The 25,033-nt window shown below is 40.1% G+C and overlaps 1 protein-coding gene across 1 annotated transcript; it reads right to left on the bottom strand.

The window, feature by feature from the left end:
* Nucleotides 1-2,422: 2,422 nt before the first annotated feature.
* Nucleotides 2,423-20,115, bottom strand: prpf4bb (pre-mRNA processing factor 4Bb). The gene is made up of 15 exons (XM_026938025.3): nt 19,973-20,115; nt 17,866-19,089; nt 15,291-15,446; nt 15,013-15,168; nt 13,995-14,076; nt 13,665-13,875; nt 12,349-12,422; nt 12,152-12,242; nt 11,817-11,964; nt 5,448-5,585; nt 4,941-5,094; nt 3,803-3,917; nt 3,511-3,662; nt 3,283-3,369; nt 2,423-3,039 (listed from the first exon to the last, which is right to left on the bottom strand). The coding sequence occupies exons 1-15, from the start codon at nt 20,017-20,019 to the stop codon at nt 2,836-2,838; spliced, it is 3,039 nt and encodes a 1,012-aa protein (XP_026793826.1). The 5' UTR covers nt 20,020-20,115; the 3' UTR covers nt 2,423-2,835.
* Between the last annotated feature and the right edge of the window lie 4,918 nt (nt 20,116-25,033).

Here is a 25,033-nt window from a genome sequence, read left to right as displayed (position 1 = left end):
TCAAAAAGGTCTGCCTCTGAGCGCCATTCGTCCTCTGAAACTGATCCAGAATGCAGCTGCACGATTGGTTTTCAACCTTCCTAAATTTTCCCATACCACCCCATTGCTGCGCTCCCTCCACTGGCTTCCTGTAGCTGCCCGCATTAGATTTAAAACACTGATGCTTGCCTACAAAGCCAAAAACGGACCAGCGCCCACTTATCTCAAAGCACTTATCACACCTCACGCGGCACCACACTCCCTCTGATCATCTAGCACTGCTCGACTGGTCCCACCATCTCTCAGGGTACAAGGAAAACCTCCCCAACAGAGTTTAGGACTGATGGTATTCCTAGTTTGTGACCTAGTGAGCCAATATCAGAATGTATTTTTGATAGACTTCAAAGCACTATTGTAAGTCGCTCTGGATAAGGGCGTCTGCCAAATGCCATAAATGTAAATGTAAAAAGCACTGCAGGGGATAGTTACACTTCTACACGGCCAATGTGCATCCCAGTCTCTGGAATAATGAAAATATTCCCAGTGAGATCAAGTAATAGAATCTAACTTGTGTAGAGCTTTGACCCATATTGGCCTTTATGGATTAGACCACTGTTGTGGATCTAATTAAAAGATGCATAAGGTCTGTATAGGTATCAAATAAGCATTGAAAATTAGAGCTTCCCTCATTCCACACCAAATAGCTGAACACTTTCTTTGCTAAAACACACTTTACTCAACTTATAAAAGGTTATACTGCTGCTTATAAAACAGCTGTTTTTCAGATGTTGCACAAGATTTCCATAATAAAAGAGAATCTTGTAATACAGGACTGTGCAAAAACACCAGGACTAGCAAAAAAATTAATATGGAGTAAGTATCTTATGCAGCTTCAAAAGCATGATCTGGGAAGTTGCCAAATTGGTTGGATGGTGGTTATTCAGAAAATGTGTTCTTGTACATACACCTCACAAACAGCTTCTCGGAATGCATCAGACAGTGATGTAAAAAGTGCATCTAGGTGCCAAGTTTTAGATGCCAGTTAAAGTACCTGAGAGAGACTTGTATTGTGTACGGGGATTCTAGTATACAATACTGTTCTGAAACAGATGCACAACATAAGAACCAGAAAAGGGCTGGGCGATATGATAGTATTAATATTATAATGTCATTTATTAGAAACAATACACTTTCTGATTCAATGTTAAAATGTTTTGTGCTGAATGCATTATTTTCTCCATGTTTTCTGTTAATCTATTTTTGCAGATGTTAAATATAAGTATAATAAAGCTTTTTTTTTTTTTTTTTGAAGGGCTTTTAAATGTTGCACTAGTGTTTTGTTGGCACTTTGTTAGCACACCGTAATATGATATATTGTGCTACAAGGAAATGTGAAGTGAATAACAAGGAAATATTGGCACTGTCGCCCAGCCCTAATCAGCAAGCAGTATAAGTTTTTATTGCTCTCTTGCATACAGTCTTTTCAGCATTATCACCAGTACCATGGGAATAAAAGACATTTTGAATTTAAGACAAAATATGAAAGGTTTGAACTGTGTAACGGAGCTTTTGGCATTCCGCCTAATGCCATCCTAAAGAAAGTTCTTGTTGTTGATAGCTTACCCACAGGAATTACACTAGTGGTAACCAACCAACTAAACTAATTAAACCTGCTGCATAAAGACTGATCAACAATGCCATTTAGCAAATTTTGTCACTAGAAGGAAATTCTGAACTAGAACAGCAGCAACCGATAGTACTGAATTTGGCTATTTTTATCCTCTGTTCATTCAGTGTGTCAATTCTGCATGTGGTGCAGTAGCAATGTAAATAGTCACAACATTGCACGCTGTGTCTTCAAGTTACTAAATAAACTACAGCTCATTTGCATAGTCTACATGGTTTTTGAGTGTTAACACTAACCAATTTCCACTGGATGACTTCATCCTCATGTAGCTTTCAAACTTACCAGTGTTTTTCATGCCAATATGTGGCTGTTCTAGATTAGTAAATATATTTTGTCAGTTTTTCATTCAAAATGCATAATGACAGTGGAAAGGTTTAAAGAGAACTTAATGGTGGTCTTCCTTGTGTTCAACATCTTGCTGCTGCTCAGTGACAAATGTGTCCCAGAATAGCTGATACGAAATCGCTAAACATTGTGCCAGTCGACAGAAATCCTGCCAGACTGGGATGTTTTGACTGTGGCGTGTGATCTAGTGGATGTTGCTTTTAATCTTCCAGATGTACATAAGGAATGCAGGCAAGTATGTGAAAAATGCCACTTTCGTGTTTTACACTGCTTGCACATGTGCATGCATATTCAAACTTCATGTTTAAACCAGGCCTTACTGGTGTTTCCATCAAGTTTTTGCAGACAACGTCCACAGTTAAATAGGATGATAAATCAAAATCTAACAATTGCAGAAAAAAAAACCCTCAGTCTCTTGTGAACAACATGTAATTACGTATGGATTATTTACAATAAAAACCATATCATTCAAAGACTGTAATGAGCAAAACAAGAAATGCTTATAAAACAAACAAAAAGAAAAAAAAAACAAACATTTCCAATGGTTCCAAACATTCTAAGATATAGTTTGTTCAATCCAACTCCAGTGCTGTGATTAAGACCCCTCTATCTGTTGATCTGCTTCCTTAACAGCTCAGCTCCCTCCATTTAACATAGCCAACATAGCTATACATCATTTTACACTCAATTAACAAAACAGGAAAATTAGACTGGGATCAGAACTAAACTTTCATAGGATGGTAGATATCCAGGAGAAGAGAATCCAGGCCACTGCACTTCCAGTGGATGGCCAAAAAAGTCAGACAGGAAACACAGGTAAAAGGTCAGATCTTGTCCTGAATGAATGAATGCTGCAGGGCTTGGTTTATACTGATGCGCTTGGCAGGGTCCAACATCAGAATGCCATCAAGCAGATCCTTCAGCTGCATTACTTTCTTTCTCTGCTCTTCTGGAAGTCTCTGTCCACCGACCAGGTCCGCCAGCAGGTCTTTAGTGGGGTTAATAGTGCTCATCATTGTCACTTTCTCCTACAGAGAATCAATGTGTATACATGAGTATAGGGGTGTATGCATAAACAAGGGGGCATTAGAAATTAACAGCTGTTGTATAATAAGTAGTAATCATTGTAGCAGTATTGTTCTTTTCATCATTTACTACTACATGTAATATGAAAATAAACAAATGTATATTGCAACAGTACTAATATCATGAAAAATATATAGTCACACAATGAGTAGACTATATTATGAATATTACGAATTTGAACAAACCCTTTCAGTCACTTTGTCCACTTCTATGTACAGAAAGTTTAGGTTCTGGTCGAAGTGTTGATCTTTAAACAAACCTTTCCGGATCATCTGAACACAATAACAAAAATGCTAAATGCAATATCAATAAATTATACCATGTCAATATCATAACCATTATGCAAATATAATGACATTCCATAATAAGAGAACAGCAGCATGACTGTTTGGATTACATAGTGCAGGTCAGACCTTGTTGGGCATCTTTCCTTTAAGGTCCATGGCCAGTTTGATCATGTGGTTGTTGGAGGAGCCAGGAAACAAGATCTTTCCTGTATAAAGCTCATACAGAGTGCAACCTACTGACCACATATCAATTCCGTAATCATACGGCTTCCCGATGACTACAGGCAAAGAAAAACAGAGTAAATCTTATTGTTCCACCTTGCATAAATTCCAGTACCACTTACATTCTGACATTTTTGTGTAATTTAGGATATATTTATATTTTTTAATTAAAAAAAAATTGGGTAGGTGAGCTTACTGATCTCAGGAGCTCTGTAGAACCTGCTGACCAGGTAAGGCGTAATATCGTTATCAGCCACGTGGGAGGCTGAACCAAAATCACACAGTTTGAGGATGGTCTTTGATTCGTTCACCTGCAACAGCAAGGCAGTGGTGAGAAATAAATCAGTAAGAAGGGTAACTGAGGGTTAACATCCTAGTTTCATATAAACTTTTCACTGTCACAAGTTGTCAATCAAAAATTTATTGATCAACTTTTGATCAAAAATCAACTTTTAAACAAGACAATGTAATTTATTTTTGAATTTGTGAAAAATTGTGATTGTCTATATTCTGATGAAATGTATTTCTAGTTCTACTTTTATTTTCCAGCCAGAAAAGAGCTGCTCAAGTCTGCCCCTTTACCTTATAAGAGCTCATCAATGTTATTTTCATTGCAATGTTAGCAGACGGCTCAGATGACATCTCCTTTAAAGCTCAATTTCCATGGTATTAGTTTCATACAATGCTAATAAAAAAGATCTATATCACCACTTTGATTTAAATAACAAACAACCCCAGCTTATCACCATGTACACTATATGGCCAAATGTATGTGGACACCGGACCATCACACCCATATGGGGGCCATCCCCGAACTGTTGCCACAAAGTTGAAATCACACAATTGTCTAGAGTGTCTGTGTATGCTGTAGCTTTAAGATTCCCTTTCACTGGAACTAGGGGCCCAAACCTGTTCCAGCATGACAATGCCCCTGTGCACAAAGAGAGGGCCATGAAGACATGGTTTGCCAAGGCTGGTGTGGAAGAACTCGAGTGGCCTGCACAGAGCCCTGACCTCAACCCCACTGAACACCTTTGGGATGAATTGGAACACCAAGTGTGCACCAAGCCTTCTTGTCTGGCATCAGTGCCTGACTATTGCTCTTAATGGACAAATCCCCACAAGCCAGGTCCAAAATCTAGTGGAAAGCCTTCCCAGAAGAGTGGAAGTTACTATAACAGCAAGGGCAGAACAACTTTGGAATAAGATGTTCAACAAGCATATATCAGCATGATGGTCAGGTATCCACAAACTTTAGGCCATACAGTGTATATGAGTACATAAACAGGAATTGTGATGCATATGATTTTTCCTGGAGTCCTGGTTAAGCTCACCAGTATGTTGTCAGGTTTGATGTCAGCGTGTAGAATATTACAGCGCTTCAGAAGCTTTAAGGCCAGAAAAAGCTGCTGGCTGTAGGAACGAACAGCCTTAATGTGAAGACCTACATCTTTACCATACTTCTTCAAGACCTCACGAAGATTCATACTGAGGGAGAGAGAAAGAGAAAAAGAGGGAGAGGGAGAGAGGGGGAGAGAGAGAATTATACATTCAATAAGGAATAACACACGACAGATTGTGCTGTTATTTGAAAACAATGTATGTGAATGGGGCAGGCGTGGGTGTGTAGGAGTGGGAGTGTCGCATTAAAATTAAACTAATAAAACGAAACTACTGTCCGAGCTGTGCTCTTATATGAAAATAATGCACACCTACTGCCCAATCAGATTTCAGTTGGAGTGTTCTATAAACAGAATTAACTCCTCAGCCAACCACATATCTTCAGGACTTACCTTTTAAAGACAAACACACATGCAAACCTATAATGTATAATGTAGTACCTAAGAGGCTCAAACACCAGACATAAGTGCTGTTTGTGGTAGAAATGTCTGAAGAGGCGCAAGCAATGGAATTTATCGTCCGGATCTGCATCATTAAGCTTCTTCAGAAACTCCAACTCCTTCAGCCCTGTCTTTTGCCTGTGAGCAGAGAGATTGTCTGTTAACATCATGGTGCCTCACACCATTTTCCATGTAAACCACTAGAATCTCAGATCAATATCAAATATAAATATCAATTTCTCTCACTTCAAGTCAAATCCTAAATTTATCCATTGAAGTTTCATAAGTATACAATCCTTGACTAAACAATAATTTACCTTATAAACAGTAATTATGTTTTTACTTATAGGGGTGGACAATATGTGGATTTTAGATATACTTCAGATATAGATTATACTAAACACATTCTTGTCAGTTGCACTGAAAATGCTCAGACATGGCATCCCAAGTTGTTTTATGAACCAGACTTTACTATATTGTTATAGTACATGAACAAACCAATAATAACCAAGAGGTAGTTCCTTAGTGTACGTTTTCCTCCTCATTATGTCTGGCAACACAGCAACATGGATAACGGAGGGAACTGGTGACTAAAAAAAAAATGCAACACCAGTTATATGGAACGGTTGGATTTTACACAATGGACGCAATACAAATAATGGTTATTTGTAAAATATGAAAAGGCAAAACCGGCAGTCAAAAAAACACAACAAACTTGTTTAACCACCAAGAAAGCACCCCAAAGTGGGTGCCGAAAACACAAGAAGACAGAAACTGCATGCGAATGCAAGAGTACCATAGCCAGAAAGAGCACTGAAGTAAATAACAATAAGAAATGCATTTGAAAAAGGTCAAAAACTAGGGTTTTATGGGAATTCTAAAAATAGTTGATCCTCATTACAACTTACTCAGGGTCCTCATTCATTTTAAGACACAACTGACCAGGACTTTTCCAGGACATTTTCAATGATCCCTTCGGCTTGGGACAATCGAATCATCAATTTATTGCTCTGCAGTTCATCTTTCTCGGATGCAGCTTAGTTTACCCTTATCTGCGCCACTAAACAGATAAAGCCATGAAAGATTTTGCTCACAAAACACATTGCACACGATCTCACAAGCCTAGTTTTACTCTTCAAAATAGATATACACTGATCAGCCATAACATTAAAACCACTGACAGGTGAAGTGAATAACATTGATTACCTCAGCACAATGGCATCTGTCAAGGAATAGGATATATTAAGCAGCAAGTCAACAGTCAGTTCTTGACACTGATGTGTTGGAAGCAGGAAAATGGGCAAGCAAAATAATCAGAGTGACTCTGACAAGGGCCAGATTGTGATTGATAGACGACTGTATCAGAGCATTTTTAAAACAGCACGTCTTTTGGGGTGTTCCTGGGATTCAGTGTTTAGTACGTAGCAAAAATAGTCTAAGAAAGGACAACTGGTGAACTGGAGACAGGGTCATGGGCACCCAAGGCTCACGTGGGGAATGAAGGCTAGCCCATCTGGTCCGAGCCCACAGAAGAGCTACTGTAGCACAAATTGCTGAATAAGTTATTGCCGGCTATGATACAAAGGTGTCAGAACACACTGTGCATCGCAGCTTGCTGCATATGGGGCTGCGTAGCTGCAGACTGGGCAGACTGCCCATGCTGACCCATGTCCACTGCTGAAATTGCCTATAATGTGCACGTGAGCATCAGAATGAATAAATTGCAAAAATTGCTCAGGAATGCTTAAAGGAAGATGGCAAAGAGTTCACGGTGTTGAATTGGCCTCCAGATTCCCCAGATCTCAATCTGATTGAGCATCTGTGGGATGTGCTGGACAAACAAGAACAAAGGATCTGCTGCTAACGTCTTGTTGACAGATACAACAGCACACCTTCAGAGGTCTTATAGAGTCCATACCTTGATGGGTCAGAGCTGTTTTGGCAGCACAAGGGGAGCCTACACAATATTAGGCAGGTGGTTTTACTGTTATGGCTTGATCGGTGTATATTAGCTACTCTGTTAGGACTAGTCAGAGTGCTAATTCAAGATATCTTCTAAAGGATGTCCTTTTAAGATACCCAAACGTTTTCTTGTAGCTATCATAAAAGTATTTTCATGAGTAGTAATTCAAATTCAAGATATGTACCTCCACTTTTGTTTTAACCAGTCATCCTGTTCTAGAATTTTATTTTGACAAACCATGTCTTTGTTTCAAATATGAAAAAAGATACCTGAGATATCAAAACAGTCAAAATTAAACTGTAGATATCTTTAATTGGAACTCCATACAACCGAATGGCAAAATTGTCAATATGCAGTCAATATACAATTTTAAATATCCTAAATTAGAGTTCTGACTAGTCAAAAATTAATTACAGCTACATTATATGGTTGAACATATGTGTACACCTGACCATCACACCCATAAGCTGGCCTTCCCCAAACTGTTGCTATAAAGTTGGAAGTATACAATTGTCTAAAATGACAGATGTCTAGAATAAGATTTAAGATTTCCCTTCAGTGGAACTAAAAGGCCCAAACCTGTTGGAGAATGACAATGCCCCTGTGCACAAAGCAAGCATCATGAAGACATGAGGAGACAGACTCGAGTCCTGACCTCAACCCCACTGGGATGAACTGGAACGCCTACTGCACCCTCATCCGACGACAACGCCTGACCACACTAATGCCCTTGAGGCTGAATGGGCAAATCCCCACAGCCACGCTCCAAAATCTAGTGGAAAGCCTTCCCAGAAGAGTGGAGGTTATTAAGGTTATTGCCATGAACATAGCCTTTTTAATGTTATCCATTTCTACAAGCTAGTTTCTAAACTAAAAGGTACGCAGTGGAAATAAGGGGCCTTTCAAATGGTAGATGAAAACTCGCTTGCCCCCCATTCATTTCCATGGTGAGCTTATTCTTGAGAAACACTCAATTCTTGCGCACATGCGTAACATTTTATGTCACCACGCAATTTTCCCCATGGAACTGATGATTCGGAATTCTGGATCTGCTGTTTACTTCGATCTCAAGGAAAAAATTGAAACTGGGGTACAACTCCTCTGAGTTTGAAGAGCTAGACTATACTACAGGGTGTCCAGGAAGTCTCCATACATAAGGGAAATTAACACAATTTTTTTTCAGATATATATATATATATATATATATATATATATATATATATATATATATATATATATATATATATATATATACGCACACACACACACACAGTCAGGTCCATAAATATTGGGACATCGACACAATTCTAACACTTTTGGCTCTATACACCACCACAATGGATTTCAAATGAAACGAACAAGATGTGCTTTAACTGCAGACTGTCAGCTTTAATTTGAGGGTATTTACATCCAAATCAGGTGAACGGTGTAGGAATTACAACAGTTTGCACTTGTTAAGGGACCAAAAGTGATGGGACAATTGGCTTCTCAGCTGTTCCATGGCCAGGTGTGTGTTATTCCCTCATTATCCCAATTACAATGAGCAGATAAAAGGTCCAGAGTTCATTTCAAGTGTGCTATTTGCATTTGGAATCTGTTGCTGTCAACTCTCAAGATGAGATCCAAAGAGCTGTCACTATCAGTGAAGCAAGCCATCATTAGGCTGAAAAAACAAAACAAACCCATCAGAGAGATAGCAAAAACATTAGGCGTGGCCAAAACAACTGTTTGGAACATTCTTAAAAAGAAGGAACGCACCGGTGAGCTCAGCAACACCAAAAGACCCGGAAGACCACTGAAAACAACTGTGGTGGATGACCAAAGAATTCTTTCCCTGGTGAAGAAAACACCCTTCACAACAGTTGGCCAGATCAAGAACACTCTCCAGGAGGTAGGTGTATGTGTGTCAAAGTCAACAATCAAGAGAAGACTTCACCAGAGTGAATACAGTGTGTTCACCACAACATGTAAACCATTGGTGAGCCTCAAAAACAGGAAGGCCAGATTAGAGTTTGCCAAACGACATCTAAAAAAGCCTTCACAGTTCTGGAACAACATCCTATGGACAGATGAGACCAAGATCAACTTGTACCAGAGTGATGGGAAGAGAAGAGTATGAAGAGTATGGAGAAGGAACGGAACTGCTCATGATCCTAAGCATACCACCTCATCAGTGAAGCATGGTGGTGGTAGTGTCATGGCGTGGGCATGTATGGCTGCCAGTGGAACTGGTTCTCTTGTATTTATTGATGATGTGACTGCTGACAAAAGCAGCAGGATGAATTCTGAAGTGTTTCGGGCAATATTATCTGCTCATATTCAGCCAAATGCTTCAGAACTCATTGGATGGCGCTTCACAGTGCAGATGGACAATGACCCAAAGCATACTGCAAAAGCAACCAAAGAGTTTTTGAAGGGAAAGAAGTGGACTGTTATGCAACGGCCAAGTCAATCACCTGAGCTGAATCCGATTGAGCATGCATTTCACTTGCTGAAGACAAAACTGAAGGGAAAATGCCCCAAGAACAAGCAGGAACTGAAGACAGTTGCAGTAGAGGCCTGGCAGAGCATCACCAGGGATGAAACCCAGCGTCTGGTGATGTCTATGCGTTCCAGACTTCGGGCTGTAATTGACTGCAAAGGATTTGCAACCAAGTATTAAAAAGTGAAAGTTTGATTTATGATTATTATTCTGTCCCATTACTTTTGGTCCCTTAACAAGTGGGAGGCACATATGCAAACTGTTGTAATTCCTACACCGTTCACCTGATTTGGATGTAAATACCCTCAAATTAAAGCTGACAGTCTGCAGTTAAAGCACATCTTGTTCGTTTCATTTGAAATCCATTGTGGTGGTGTATAGAGCAAAAAGTGTTAGAATTGTGTCAATGTCCAAATATTTATGGACCTGACATATATATATATATATATATATATATATATATATATATACACACACACACACACACACATACATACATACATACTAAGCATGAAAAGTTTTGGAAAACATTTTGCTAAAAAGTGTGGAGACTTTTTCAACACTCTGTATATACTCAAAATAACATGATCAAAACGCCTCAGCTTGGCATACAGTGTAATATAAAAGCAATAGTATAACAATAGTAATTCTATGCTCATTCATTTATCCAATTTTATGCATTATTTCCAAACCACAAACCGTGTTGCTAGGTATGTCTATGGTCACAGCAGGCTGCATTGTTGACACGGTAACTAAGACAACCATGATAGCGCGGAATGCTCAGGGCAGTTTGCACTTTAGGGGAACTGGAAAAAATCATTCCGTTCTGAAAGGGACTACAGACAAATTTTTTTTCCCATCTGAAGGCCACCCAATATTCCAGGACAGCACAGGATTTTCCAGGGTATTTTATTTTTTCCTCCCATTTTCCACGTAAACCATATGGATCATAAAAATTGCATTTTGTTTTTTATTTAGTACTACCCTGAATAAGCTATTTCACATAGCAGATGTTTACATATAGTCCTCAAGACACGATAATAACTGAATTTACACAAATGAACCAGTTAAAAAATTTTCATATGCTTGATTCTTAATACTGTGTGCGTGTTACCTAGATGATCAGCGACTATTTTTATGTTTTGTGATGGTTGTTCATGAGTCCCTTGCTTGTGCTGAGCAGTTAAATTGCCCACTCTTCTTTAAAAAAAAAAGAAAGAAAAAAAAAAAAAAAAAAAAAAAAAAAAACCCATTCTCGACGTACTGCACATTATTTGGTTTCCAGCATTTTCTGCATATCTGACACTTTTCCAACTGTGGCTATATCATTTTGAGATCCATTTTTTCACACTTAGAACAACAGAGGGACTCATGCACAACTATTATAAATGGTGCAAACATTCATTGGTTCTCAATAAGGCAACACAATACTTTAAGGGGTGTAAAATTTTGAACAGGATGATCGATGTAAATTGTTATTTTATCTTCTGGGAAACATGTAAATATTTTATATAGCTTCTGAAGGGGAGTACTAAATGAAAAAAAAAAAAATAAGATCTTTAAACAAAATAATAACAATTTACACCAATCATCCTGTTCTAAAAGTTTAGAATCCCCCAGTTTTCTTTTGAGAAATAATTGTTAACATTTTGGTGGGAAGTGCACTTACTAAAATTAGGTTGAAAAGGTACTTTGGCCTAAGTTTTCTCTGTTATTCTTTTAATTTGAGGTGATCTTCCTTGGAGATTTCCATGAATAGGGAAAAAAAGTTTGGTTGCTCTGTTCCCTAACTAGCAAAATAAAAACCAACATGGAAAAAAACAAAACAAAATGTGATATCGTGCCAGCCTGAAAAAATCTGGATGTATTTTTTTGCCAGATCACCCACCCCTACTTATAACTAATGTTAAATTAGTGCATTTACATGAGCTCGTTGTTGCGGATGATCTTGACTGCCACCTCTTGGCCAGCACGGGCAGTGTCTCTGGCTCGGACGACATTGCTGAATACACCCTGCCCAGTGTAGCCATAGACATCGTAGCGCTTATCCAGTGTCTCGCCAATGTTCACACCTGGTAAGCCGATGAGGAAAATGCGATATATATTTATTCAGTTGACTTGATTTGCATTTAAACACAAAGAAGGGAGGAAATAAAAAATTTATTTATTACCACAAGAAATCTGAGATTTTTTTACTTGTATTTGCCACCAGCTGCAAAAACAGGTCTTTTAAGCTCTTAAACAAGGAACAACACTTACGATAGTATCCTTCAGCATCAGTCCAGTTGTCTCTGAGATTTGGGTTTTCCTTAAAGTCTTTGCCAATTCCGACAGCCCGGAGCCTGGCACTCTGTGGAAAGAGAAGGACAGCGAGAGCATTTGTGAACAACGTTTATACAGTCACCTACTGTGAAAAAGCAGTATGTATTTACTTTTTTTTAAACTCTAACACTTACATCGAAATCTGCAGCAAACATGTCGTCCGACTCTGTAAACATGTCAGGGGCAGAGGGTTTCTTTGTGTTGGTTCCTGATGAACAAAAAGCAGAACTACTTTGTACATTGCTCCTATTACAACAACAAACATAAATTACGAATAAGGAATTTGATAATTTATTTCAAATAAAAGCACAAGATCTTTCAGAATCTCTGTTTAAGTCTCTATCTACAATATACTAATTCATACAAACGTCGCCCCATCATTAATCGTAAGCCAAAATTAAACAAGTGAAACTTTAATAATATTGCTAAAGATATATTACTACTACATTGAAAAAATATTAAGCCCCTTCCATGAAATGTAATATGAGGCTATAAGGTAAAATGGTTAGTATATTTCACTCCCCAAGAACTTGTCAAGTGCTTTCATTTTTAATATTTGTGCATTTCATCAATGTACTGCTATGCAAGGCATTTCTGATTTGTGAATAGTGCACTGCATTGTGTGTTTTTTTTTTTTTAAGTGAAACTATTGGCATTGTAGGTATTGCTCTTGTGACTCCTCTCTTATTGCTGCCATCTTTCAAAGCAGTGCAAAATGACATTAAAACTCTTTTTTCCCCCTACATTCAGTCTGATAGCCCCATTTGGCTTCTTGTTATCTAAGCACAAAGACTGTGTGATTAATCAAAGACTAAGTGAAATCAGTCAGTCTGTTTTTTTTTTTTTGTGTTCTTTAAAATGGCCTCGACAGTGTTGGGCCTGAAAACATTTTTTTGTTCCATCTTAAAAGGTCGAGTAGTTACACCCTCACGTCTTTACATGCTGGCTTGAAGCACACTCACTTACTGTATCACTTAGACAAAACTGAAATATGAAAGGCAGGAAATATATTTTCTTTTCTCATCATCTCCTCATGCATCTCTGCGCACTCTTGATTAGCAGCACGTGTAATGTGATTCGCCCAGGAAAAACAACATCGCTGCACTGAGATAAAGAACCAAACATAAATTCTGGGATTAAAGCATTTTTAATATTTTAGTATCAAAAAGTACCAAAGATTAGTTGTGTCATGCAACTCTTGCTACACAGCAAAAAGAGCGAGATGGTGTTGTTGAGTGGAGAAACATAACATGACAGCGTCCTGCTGCACTTATGTTTGTGGGACGCTTTCCGTTTTTTCTTGAAGTTACAAATATTTTCACTGACTGCTTCCTCTGCACGGTAGTGTTCAATCATCAAAATCAGCGTGAAGAGAGACACTGCACAAAATGAACATCCGACAGTAACTGACCACACACCTCCTCTTACATGAGAAGTAGAACATAATCACCTTCTTTCTCTTGGGCAATGAGGTTGTGCTTGGCCTTCACATTAGCCTCAAAGGTGTTCACATTTTCACGCTCATACTCCTTAACATCGGCAGCAGCGCGCTCCAGGATGTCGTCTGGTGAGGCAGAGCGACTGCGTGTGCTGCTCTGGGGACTGCTTGGCTCTGATGCCATTGAACCCATATTGCTGTCCTCATTTACTGTCCTGTATTTCTAATGATGCAATGGGGACAGTGTTGGCATTCAAATCAGTGTTTGAAAGTCAGCAGGTTGTAGCATGGAAATGACCACTGTATTGTTTTATTTAAATGGAAAGTATGGTGTTTAACCACCTGCATTATAGCCAGTCGCTGCTGCCGTCGCTTTTCAATCAGAGCCTCCTCATCCTCCTCTTCGGCATCAAAATCTTCCAGCCTGAAAACATTGCACGCATGAATACAAATAACGACCAATAACACCTGAAACAATGCAAAGGGTGACTATGCACTGTGCCTTTTTCTCTACATATCCAGTTCAACTCCCCAACAATGAGAAATATGCATTACAGGAAGGAAAAAAATATATATCTACTGTGCTACTTCTTGGTGGAACTGACAAGAGTAACCATGATTTTGATGGGACTCAACATGAATTCATTTTAAAATTGAGTTTCACTTACCACAAAAGGGCCTTTCGCACCACGAGAACCTTTTCATAGTACCTGAACTAATTGTGGAACTACCCACTTCTTGGCGTTTTCGCACCTCCAGAACAGAGTTCGATTTTAGTACCGGACTGCCTTTTTCGAGAACCAAATTAGCTCCTACTCTGGAGCAGGGTCTAACCAGCACAACTGGTACTATCTGTGACGCAAGTAGAAGTTGATTGGCCAAACGCGTACGAAAACGCCCTCACCCGCCATGATTTAAAACGCTGTGTAAACATAATGTAGTAACTTATTTCGCAAGTATGGAGAACAGCGATAGATGGACGCGAGACACAACAAAAACACAGCTCCGATCAGAGCGTCCTCCGGATGTTTACGTTGTTGTTCTTTGTTTCCGTTGTTGAACACCGCACACAAATGACGTCGCTGTCGACCGGCTTATGTCACTTCCTAGTGCCCACTGTCGGTGTGAATGCAACCCTTTAAACGGTACTGGGAAATAGTTCACGCAAAATCGCCCAGGACTTTAGTACTGTAAATTTAGTTCTGGAACTAAAGCGGTGCGAAAGGCACTAAAATTTCGGCATACAGATCAAAGTGCAATGTACTGACATAGATTCCCATAGATAGAGCTTTTCTCTAAGTAAAAGATCTGTGCTTTCCTGCACAACTATGATAGCAGTTTACAGGCAACTTCTACTCACACGTCGTCCGAGGAGGAATCCTGATCCACTTTCATGCCCTCTGACAGACTTCCCTTGTATTTGTCCTCATCTCGGCTCCGCCTCCTCCTGCGCTCACGTTCTCTGGATGTGGAGCGACGAGCCCGGGTGTGGCTGAACCGATCCCTCTCACCAGACCTGAGAAAACGGAGATAGCCACAGTGTGAGGACTATAGTGTCCTCCAAGCCTATACTGTTTGCATTCAGTTTGTAACAGTGACTGGTACAGAGTCAAAACTCCTAAACTATCACTCACTGACCTTCGTCTAAAAGGAGATCGACTCCGCCTTCTCGGTGAAGGGCGTGACTGCCGCCGCGGGGACAGAGACCGTCGTCTGAGTGGTGAGCGGCTGACCCTTCGTCGTGCTGGGCTAGTCTCATATGACCTTCCAGTCCCATCTACACGGGAGCGCTTCCTGAAGGAGGCAGAAACATTCCACTATCATTCTGAAAGAAGAGCTAGCAAAATCTGTTTGGTTTTATTGTTACGTCAAAGTCCCTACATGGAAATCATCCTCGCTGTAGAGTTCCCAGCTACAAAACACCTAAACCACATAATAGCAACTGAATCACAGCTGGGTAGGTTTACAATTAATCTGTAGTACTCTAGTTCACAACTTGAACTGAACAGTCAAAGCTAACATTTCATCAATCTAACCACTGTCAAACTTCTGCCCTGTGGGGAGAATTCGGTGTTCACCTGCTCCAACATGAGCTCCTGATCAGTGGATTTACCAAAACATATCTGACATACATATTTAAAAATAATAATAATAAAATAAAATAAAAATAAAACACACATTTTCCCTATACTGATACGGTATTTGTAATGATGTTTCCACTAGTCGCTTTGCTAAAGTCTGGACTAGATTTTCTTCTTGTAATATTGTTCCTTTTTCATCAAGTAACGTTGGTTTGACATTACAAAACAACTTTTACAGGCACAAAATTGTACATTGGTAATTTGACTGGTAACACTTTATTTTAAGGAACACATGTAAGGGGTGAATTAAGGACTTGCTACTTATTTAAAGCTCAAATCAGTCACTTTTAAATGCTTTATTCACAATGAACTAGACTTTGTTCACAGAAAATTGTATTGGTTCATAATTGGTCATCTGTTGGGTACAAATTGCTAATAAATGCATTATTAGTTGTGATAATGTGCAGTAAATGTTTTGTTAAGACCTCATAATAATGTAAATTATTGAGTATGAAAAAACATCTAAAATCACATCTTTAGTGTATAACTGGCAAAAGGTTATACCTGTAGGTTCTAAGCAGTATCAAGTGTCTTCTGCAGAATTCTGAAGGCAATAATACTACATGCCCCATATTCTAAAGTAGATTTTTAGTTATCATAAGTTTGAAGCTAAAAGAACTGAACAGACTTATTATTAGTTCTCTGCATTTGAATTCATATTTCCTGCTTAAATAGAGCAGGCATTTTGTCTTGTCTGCAAATAACATGTCTTACTAATTACAGCTCAAACAATCACGTCACTTGACAGTCAGACCACGGAAGTAAATCACACTTGGTGTAGACCGGTTTTCATGTGAACTGGTTTGCAAATGTCTGAATAGTCTCTCAAAGTTGGAATACAGATTACATATGTTTAAGTGGATCATTTTAGAAGTGTTCATGCTATTCATGCTATGTATCATGGGAAGACCTTACTGTAGGCAAATATATATATATATATTTATTTAAAAAAAAAAAAAAAAAAAAAAAAAAAAAAAAAAAAAAAAAAAAAAACAGGTCTATGATGAAAGTATGAAAATGCCTCATGATTATCTTTGCTACTGTGTATTACAAACTCATTAGTATTCATACACATTTCAGCATTAATTCTTTAAATTAAAAGAGCTGTTTAGTTGTTGCTCTATGGCGTTATTTTACATCAGAGATATTTCAGCTTTGGTGGCCTGTTTTTGTGGATGCAACTTATGCTGCAAACAAGGATAAGTTGAAACTTGTAATACCCCAATTACAACCAGTAAAAACTGAAAATGACCCCTCAACTTGAAACTTCAAATCACCAACTTGTGGTAGTCTTCTCAACTCCCAATTCCTTCCCTGTTTACAAAGTAATGTAAAATCAACATGGCTGCACACACTGTGGACAGTGTAAGGTGCTAATATTTAAGATGAACACCCTCTTGTGGATTTATAAATGTGATCCTTATTAGCAAAAAGCAGTTACTGAAGATGAATAAATAAACACTGACTTAGAATTGCAGGACTTACTAAGGCATTAGATTTGGTATTTTTTAAAATAACTATTACGAAGTTCATCTTACAACCAACAGTATAGTTCATAGCGTGTCTTAATTAATTCCCTTATGTAATCTCATCTGAAAAGTGAGTGTGCAAAGATAAAAAGTTTAACTTTCGTGTCCAGTTGACCCTTTCTAACTTTTTTGTCTGTTTTTATTTGGTAAGTAAAATGTCATTACATATACTCAAAATTTATGATGAAAAGTATTAACTACTGTTTAGTTTTCATCATGGAAAAACTTTGCCATTGTGAACAAAATTAAGACAAGATGGTGGATCCAAATTAGCATAATAAATGTAAAATCTTGCTATATATAACCATCAAGGAAAAAATATGGACAATAAATGAAATTACATTTGATAACCTTATTGTCTCCTGATTTTCTTCTGTGCCTTATACAATTTAAACTCATCAAGTAGCAATTTTATATACAAACATTTATATATGCTTTTCTGTGGCAGTATAAAAATAACACTTGTTTGAATACATTTACATTTTAAAATTAATTTCACTGAAATACAAATACAATTTTTAAAATAATGCAACAAATTCCTACCTAGATGGTGAGTCTCTTCTGCGATCAGCCGAGCGACTGCGGCCCCTCCTGGCAGGGGACCTGTTCCTGGAAGGTGAGTAGCTCTGTTTGGACCCAGATGAAGCTGCCTGATGGGACTGGCGCTCCCTCTGGTGGGTGGAGGAACTACGGTGGCACCGTGGACTTGATGCCCGCCTGTGGCGTGGCGAGCGGTTCTCCTTTCCTGATGATGCATCCTTGGAAGGCGATTTGCCTGGCCTCTTGTCCCTGCCTGCCTCTGAGCGGCCATCTTTGGAATGAGACCTCTGATTGTGTGAGTGTGCTGGTGAACCTGATCGCTGCCTGCCCTGCTCTTGAGTAGTTTCCTCTGCATGGGGAGAAGGTTGTCGTTCTGTTCGAGCCTCCTTTCCCTCTGATGAGCACCCCTTTTGCTCTGTTTTTCTTTCTGCCGAGCGCCTCTTGCTGGATGGAGACTGTGATTTCTTTACTCTCTCACGAGATTGGTTCTGGCTCCGTGAACACTTCCTGTCTTTGGATCTGCTGCACTCCTTGGCTATCTCTTTCCCACTATTACACAGCCGGCTGCCTCTGCTCTCCCTTGTCACTCTGTCTCTCTCTCTAGAGTGGCTGTGGCGTTTTGTGCTGGTTTTATTATCTGGCGAGTCCTCTCTAGCTTTGCCACCCCTGCTGCTACGGTCCCTTGGTGAGCGTGCTTTACTCTCGCTGCTTTTCTGGTACTGCTCTCCATTTCGGGGTCTCTGTCCATCTCCATCCTCCTCAGAGCCCGAGTTATAGCCCTGTAGGATAAGGCCCATTCCTGACTGAACCTTACCTTCCATAAGCTGGCTATCCAGCTCAGCTTTGATCAGAGCTCTCTGCTTCTCCAAGTCCTCTAGCAGAGCCCGGTCATCCACATTCGGGTTCTCAGAAGAAGGAGAGGCATCATCAGCCTTCTGGTCAATGGCTCCTGGAGGGGGTGATGTCCCCTCTTTGCGCCTGTGCTTCTTATGCTTGTGTTTGCGCTTGCGCTTTTTCTCCTCCTCGGACGCATGTTTATGCTTTTTGTGTTTGCTGCGGTGCTTGTGCTTCTTCTTCTTGTGTTTGCTGCCACTGTGATGTTTGGACGTTTCGTCTTGGTTCCCCCCGTTTACCTCAACTTGCTCCACGCCTTCCTCCTCCTCGTCCTCTTCAGACATTTCGCTGTTCTCATTCCCACTCTTCTGTGGACTCTCCAAATCTTCTTTCCTGTTAAAGCAAACATACAAAATCTTAAGGTACAACACAGAGTATGAGTATCAAATTTTATGTACATACATTCTCTTTCAGAAACCATTTATCCTGGATCCAGAGCCTATCACAGGAACACCTGGCATAAAACTAGGATACACTATCCTACATTTACATTACATTAATCTTAGCCAATCCCCCTAGTGACACTTTTGTGAAGTGGGAGGAAACCCACAAACAGAAGAAGTACATGCACAGAAACTTCAGTAACCCGATGTCAGGCTCGAACCTGAGACCCTAGAGACATCTGCGCCACCGTGCTGAACCATGCACCTGATTGCAATACTCTTAGGACACAAAGCAATTAAATGTATTTTATATCAGCAAGACATTAGGTGTACTATGTTTCTTTTCTTCACAAGAAGCAAAAATGGATGTAGACAGCTAGCTAACGTTAGTAATAGCGTGTAACGTTATCAAGATTACCGTTAGCATTAGCTAAGGAGAGCCATTAGCTGGACAGCACGCAAACTAACGCAGAAACAACAAAAATACCATTCGTGGATCTAAAGTAAAATTTTGGAGAATATCCTTAGGAATGGCAACGTACCAGAACATCACATCTTATATGAATAACTAGCACACAAGATATTGCATCTGTTGCAACATCCAGCTAGTAAGCTAACCGCCGCTTAATTGAGGTCGTATGAAATTGGCTAGCATTAGTTATGTAGCAACATAAGCTAGCTAACTAGCTAGCATCTTCACGTTAGCTTGCAACAACACTGATAGAAAAACTGCTATGTTTATGACGAAACAATATACTCAGTCATAAATCACCCCGTACAAAGAACACTCTTGCAACAAATTAAACCACTCTTTTATAACCTCGGTGTCTTACCCATTATTCAGCCTCTCGTTTTGTATGTCCATTTCCACGTCGGCCATTTTCTTCACCTAGTGGCCGCTGTGTTTTTCTTCTTTGGTGGTATTATGATGGAGAGAAAGGCAACCTGAAGTGCTTCTGCCCCTAAGTGTCGGTACATGTTAACTGCAACGTAGCAAACGTTACTCCAGAGGGAGAACGCAACCAAATTCTAAGCACGAGTCACTGTTATTTATTTATTTATTTATTATTTAATTTTAAAACAAACGTTAACCCATACCCACGCCGTTTCCGTTTACCGTTTTGAATTCTCTTTGCTTTTCAAAACAAGTCATGTGCAAAACGATTCTTTTTAGCGATTCGAGTGATTCAATACAAAAACTATCGTAAAATTGTAGGAATCTTTCACTCACCGATTCGTTCAAGTTCTTATTATTGATTCGAGTCTTTTAGATGAAGTGAATACAGATAGTTGTTTTCCTAACGTTTAATAACACTCCGATTTGTGATTTGTCGTTGCTGTTATTGTTGTTTTAAAAATAAAACACCCTGTGTGTTGAGATGGTCACTGATCATAATATGGATGTTTTGTAATTAGGTTAAGTCTGAAGCTCATGTCATGTAAATGAATAAACACATCAGAGGTGTATTTTGGCCATATAGTATATGTCCTTAATTAAAAAGTCACTCTCAAACTAAACTGTTCACTGTATCATTTGAATAGTTCTGTTACACTGATGCTGTGTACAAGAAGGGAATGAGCAGACTCTACTTTCTGAGGAAGCTGAAGGGGGGGGCGGGGGGGGGGGGGGGGGGGGGGCAGCATCAGTGCCAGAGATACCAGCAGGATTAACAAGCTTATTCGCAAGGCTGGATCTATCATTGGACACAAACTGGAGACATTTAAGTCAGTGAGGAACAGGAGGTCAGTGAACAAACTGCTCTCCATCATGGACAATCCATCTCACCCACTCTACAACACACTAAAGAGTCAGCGGAGCTCATTCTCCAAAAGATTCATTCAAATTCGTTGTCACAGAGAACGTTACAGGAGTTCATTCTTACCATTTGCAATAACATTGTACAACAGCTCACCCGTGTGTGACAGATGATAACACTTTCATATTACACTACTACAAGAAAGCTGTCATTTAGAAAGCTGTCATTATATTCTACATTCTCAAGGTTCTTCATATTCATTATTCACTGCCAGTTTTTCACAATTGTACTTATGTAAATACTGATGTAAATCTGGTTAAATCTACAACTGTGTTCCATATCTGCACTACTACATTTAATTCAACTTATTGTATTTTATATTTTATATTTTGTATGTGTACATGTTGTATCTTGCCGCTGACCATGCTGCTGTAACACAAGAATTTCCCTCATGGGATCAATAAAGTCTATCTATCTATCTATCTATCTATCTATCTATCTATCTGTACATGTACCATGTGTCTAGAATAAGCTCCTGCCCTAGGGTTAGATATATAGACAGCAGCTCCGCGAGCTTATTGTTCTTTTTAGCATTTAGCATTCTTTTTAGTTGTCAGTTTGAACGGGAATCGATGTTTCACAGAGCGATTAAAGCCTTGTAAACCTCTGTGTTTTTTTTGCGTTTTTGAAAGTGGTTCAGAAGTATGTTCGTCAGACCAAATTTCAGTGAGGCATTAGCAAAACAAACACGCTATTTACGTAAAGCAGATCCCCTCATGTATTGCTATACAGGATGGTTCGTTGGTCCGCTGGGTCGGATTGCTTTCTCACCACAAGTGAACCGCTTCAGAGTTAATTTGCAATCGGGCTGATTGTTTTGTTGAGCATCCGAGCGCGCTTGTCGTGGTCATACACTTCTCAAAAAAAAACAGATCTCAATGGGGAAAAATATCATGCTGGATATCTACTCTGATATGGACTGGGTAATGTGTTAGGAACGAAAGGATGCCACATCGTTTGATGGAAATGAAAATTATCAACCTACAGAGGGCGAAAATCAAAATGAAAAAATGATGCAGCAGGCTAGTCCATTTTGCTGAAATTTCATTGCAGCAACTCAGAATGGTACTCATTTTGTATGGCCCCCATGTGCTTGTATGCATGCCTAACAACGTCGGGGCATGCTCCTAATGAGACGACGGATGGTGTCCTGGGGTATTTCCTCCCAGATGTGGACCAGGGCATCACTGAGCTCCTGGACAGTCTGAGGTGCAACCTGGCAGCGTCAGATGGACTGAAACATAATGTCCCAGAGGTGTTTCAATTCCTTCATCCTCCAGGAACTGCCTGCATACTCTCGCCACATGAGGCCAGGCATTGTCGTGCACCAGGAGGAACCCAGGACCCACTGCACCAGCGTAGGGTCTGACAATGGGTCAAAGGATTTCATCCCGATACCTAATGGCAGTCAAGGTGCCATTGTTTAGCCTGTAGAGGTCTGTGCGTCCCTCCATGGATATGCCTCCCCAGACCATCACTGACCCACCACCAAACCGTTCATGCTGAACGACGTTACAGGTAGCATAATGTTCTCCATGGCTTCTCCAGACCCTTTCACATCTGTCACATGTGCTCAGGGTGAACCTGATCTCATCTGTGAAAAGCACAGGGTGCCAGTGGTGGACCTGCCAATTCTGGTGTTCAATGGCAAAAGCCAATCGAGCTCCACGGTGCCAGGCAGTGAGCACAGGGCCCACTAGAGGACGTCGGGCCTTCAGGCCACCCTCATGAAGTCTGTTTCTGATTGTTTGGTCAGAGACATTCACACCAGTGGCCTGCTGGAGGTCTTTTTGTAGGGCTCTGGCAGTGCTCATCCTGTTCCTCCTTGCACAAAGGAGCAGATACCGGTCCTGCTGATGGGTTAAGGACCTTCTATGGCCCTGTCCTGCTCTCCTAGAGTAACTGCCTGTCTCCTGGAGTCTCCTCCATGCTCTTGAGACTGTGCTGGGAGACACAGCAAACGTTCTGGCAATGGCATGTATTGATGTGCCATCCTGGAGGAGTTGGACTGCCTGTGCAACCTTTGTAGGGTCCAGGTATCGCCTCATGCTACCAGTAGTGACACTGACCCTAGCCAAATGCAAAACTAGTGAAAAACAGTCAGAAAAGATGAGTAGGGAAAAAATGTCAGTGGCCTCCACCTGTAAAACCATTCCTGTTTTGGGGGGTCATCTCATTGTTGCCCATCTAGTGCACCTGTTGTTAATTTCATTAACACCAAAGCAGCTGAAACTGATTAACAACCCCCTCTGCTACTTAACTGACCAGATCAATATCCCAGGAGTCTAATTGACTTGACGCTATACTCTGATTAAAAAGCGTTCCTTTAATTTTTTTGAGCAGTGTATGTCTAAACGAACTGAACCAAGGGAGAAAACGCACCAGGTTCCAAATGAGCCAGTTGTGAAAATGCCCTTATTCTGTGGACAGATAATTTTGCTTCTGCCTATGCTTGAAATGCTTTAAATGCATGAAATAAGCAAAATTATTTGCAAAATTGCAAAAATTTCAAGTTTGAAATTAGTTTTTAAAAAATTCTAGAAATAGGCCTAATAATCTTATATTTGTTTAAAAACAGCTGAATATGCCTATATTCAAAATCTTTTACTTGCTCAGATATAATTTTTTTCAGTGTATGTAGGCAGTATAACGTGAACGGATGCAATTGCATACAGACAATGGAAAGATGCCTATTGTCTGATTGGTCATCACTGTGCGGCTGCTGCTTGTAATTTGTGTAAACCAGCTCAACTTTTCTTACTGCACCACAGCTGATGATTTTCTGCTCACTGTCCCACAATCACTCACACCTTTTTTCACTGCTCTTTGTTGGAAATGAAAAGAGGCGAGCACTCTGCCTCACATCACATCTTTGACTTTGATTGAGACTGGCTGAGATTGATTTGAAGTATAAATTTTTTTTAAAGTTGGGTCAGGGTCTGAGCTCCTCCACCCAGAGTAATGCACTTCTATTTTTCTTTTGAAATAGAGGAGGAAATGTGGGTTGAGGTCAACAGGTCCTATAGATTTTTGCTTTGCAAGTGCAACAAACATCCTACTGCTCATAAAAATATGTAGTGCGTAGATACAAAGATACTAACCTTTAAGAATGGGGATGAGAGTTGATATCATCCTTACTAAAGAAGTCTGCTGGGGGATTCTCTAGAATGCACTTGCGTATGGTGACTCAGATCGGTGAGCCACTCCTCCATGAGCTTCAAAAAGAGGAAGAGGTGGAAGAAGACTGCACCAAAGGCTCTTTGCCTTCTGCTAAAGTCTTAACAGAAGCTAAACACAGCAGGAGAACAACCAAAGTCAAACCCTGTAAACATACACCAATCAGCCATAACATTAAAACCACCTGCCTAATATTGTGTAGGTCCCCCTTGTGCCAACAAAACAGCTCTGACCCTTTAGATCCTTAAAGTCCTGTAAGTCGCGAGGTGGGGCCTCCATGGATTGGACTTGTTTGTCCAGCCCATCCCACAGATGCTTGATCGGATTGGCATCTGTGGAATTTGGAGGCCAAATCAACACCTTGAACTCTTTGTCATGTTTGTTAAACCATTCCTGAACAATTTTGCAGTGTGGCAGGGTGCATTATACTGCTGAAAGAGGCCACTGCCATTAGGGAATACTGTTGCCATGAAGGGGTGTACTTGGTGTGCAACAATATTTAGGTAGGTGGTACGTGTCAAAGGAACATCCACATGAATGCCAGGTCCCAAGGTTTCCCAACAGAACATTGCCCAGAGCATCATACTGCCTCCACCAGCTTGCCTTCTTCCCACAGTCCATCCTGGTGCCATGTCTTCCCCAGGTAAGTGACATATGCACCGGGCTGTCCACATGATGTAAAAAAAAATGTGGTTCACCAGACCAGGCCACCTTCTTCCATTGCTCTGTGGTCCAGTTCTGATGCTCACTTGCCCATTGTAGGCACTTTCAGCAGTGGACAGGGGTTAGCGCGGGCACTCTGACCGGTCTGTGCCTTCGCAGCTCCATACGAAGCAAGCTGTGATGCACTATGTATTCTGACACCTTTCTACCATAGCCAGCATTAACTTTCTCAGTAAT

This window comes from Pangasianodon hypophthalmus, chromosome 22, assembly GCF_027358585.1.
Source record: "Pangasianodon hypophthalmus isolate fPanHyp1 chromosome 22, fPanHyp1.pri, whole genome shotgun sequence".
NCBI lineage: Eukaryota > Metazoa > Chordata > Actinopteri > Siluriformes > Pangasiidae > Pangasianodon > Pangasianodon hypophthalmus.
This window is presented reverse-complemented; position numbering and strand designations above follow the sequence as displayed.

Coding starts and splice junctions, on each gene's coding strand:
- prpf4bb (XM_026938025.3), bottom strand. CDS start 20,019: ATGGCCGACGTGGAAATGGACATACAAAACGAGAGGCTGAATAATGG. Junction 3,370..3,510: donor AAGGAAAGATGCCCAACAAG/GTCTGACCTGCA, acceptor TATTGTGTTCAG/ATGATCCGGAAAGGTTTGTT. Junction 3,040..3,282: donor TGGACAAAGTGACTGAAAGG/GTTTGTTCAAAT, acceptor GATTCTCTGTAG/GAGAAAGTGACAATGATGAG.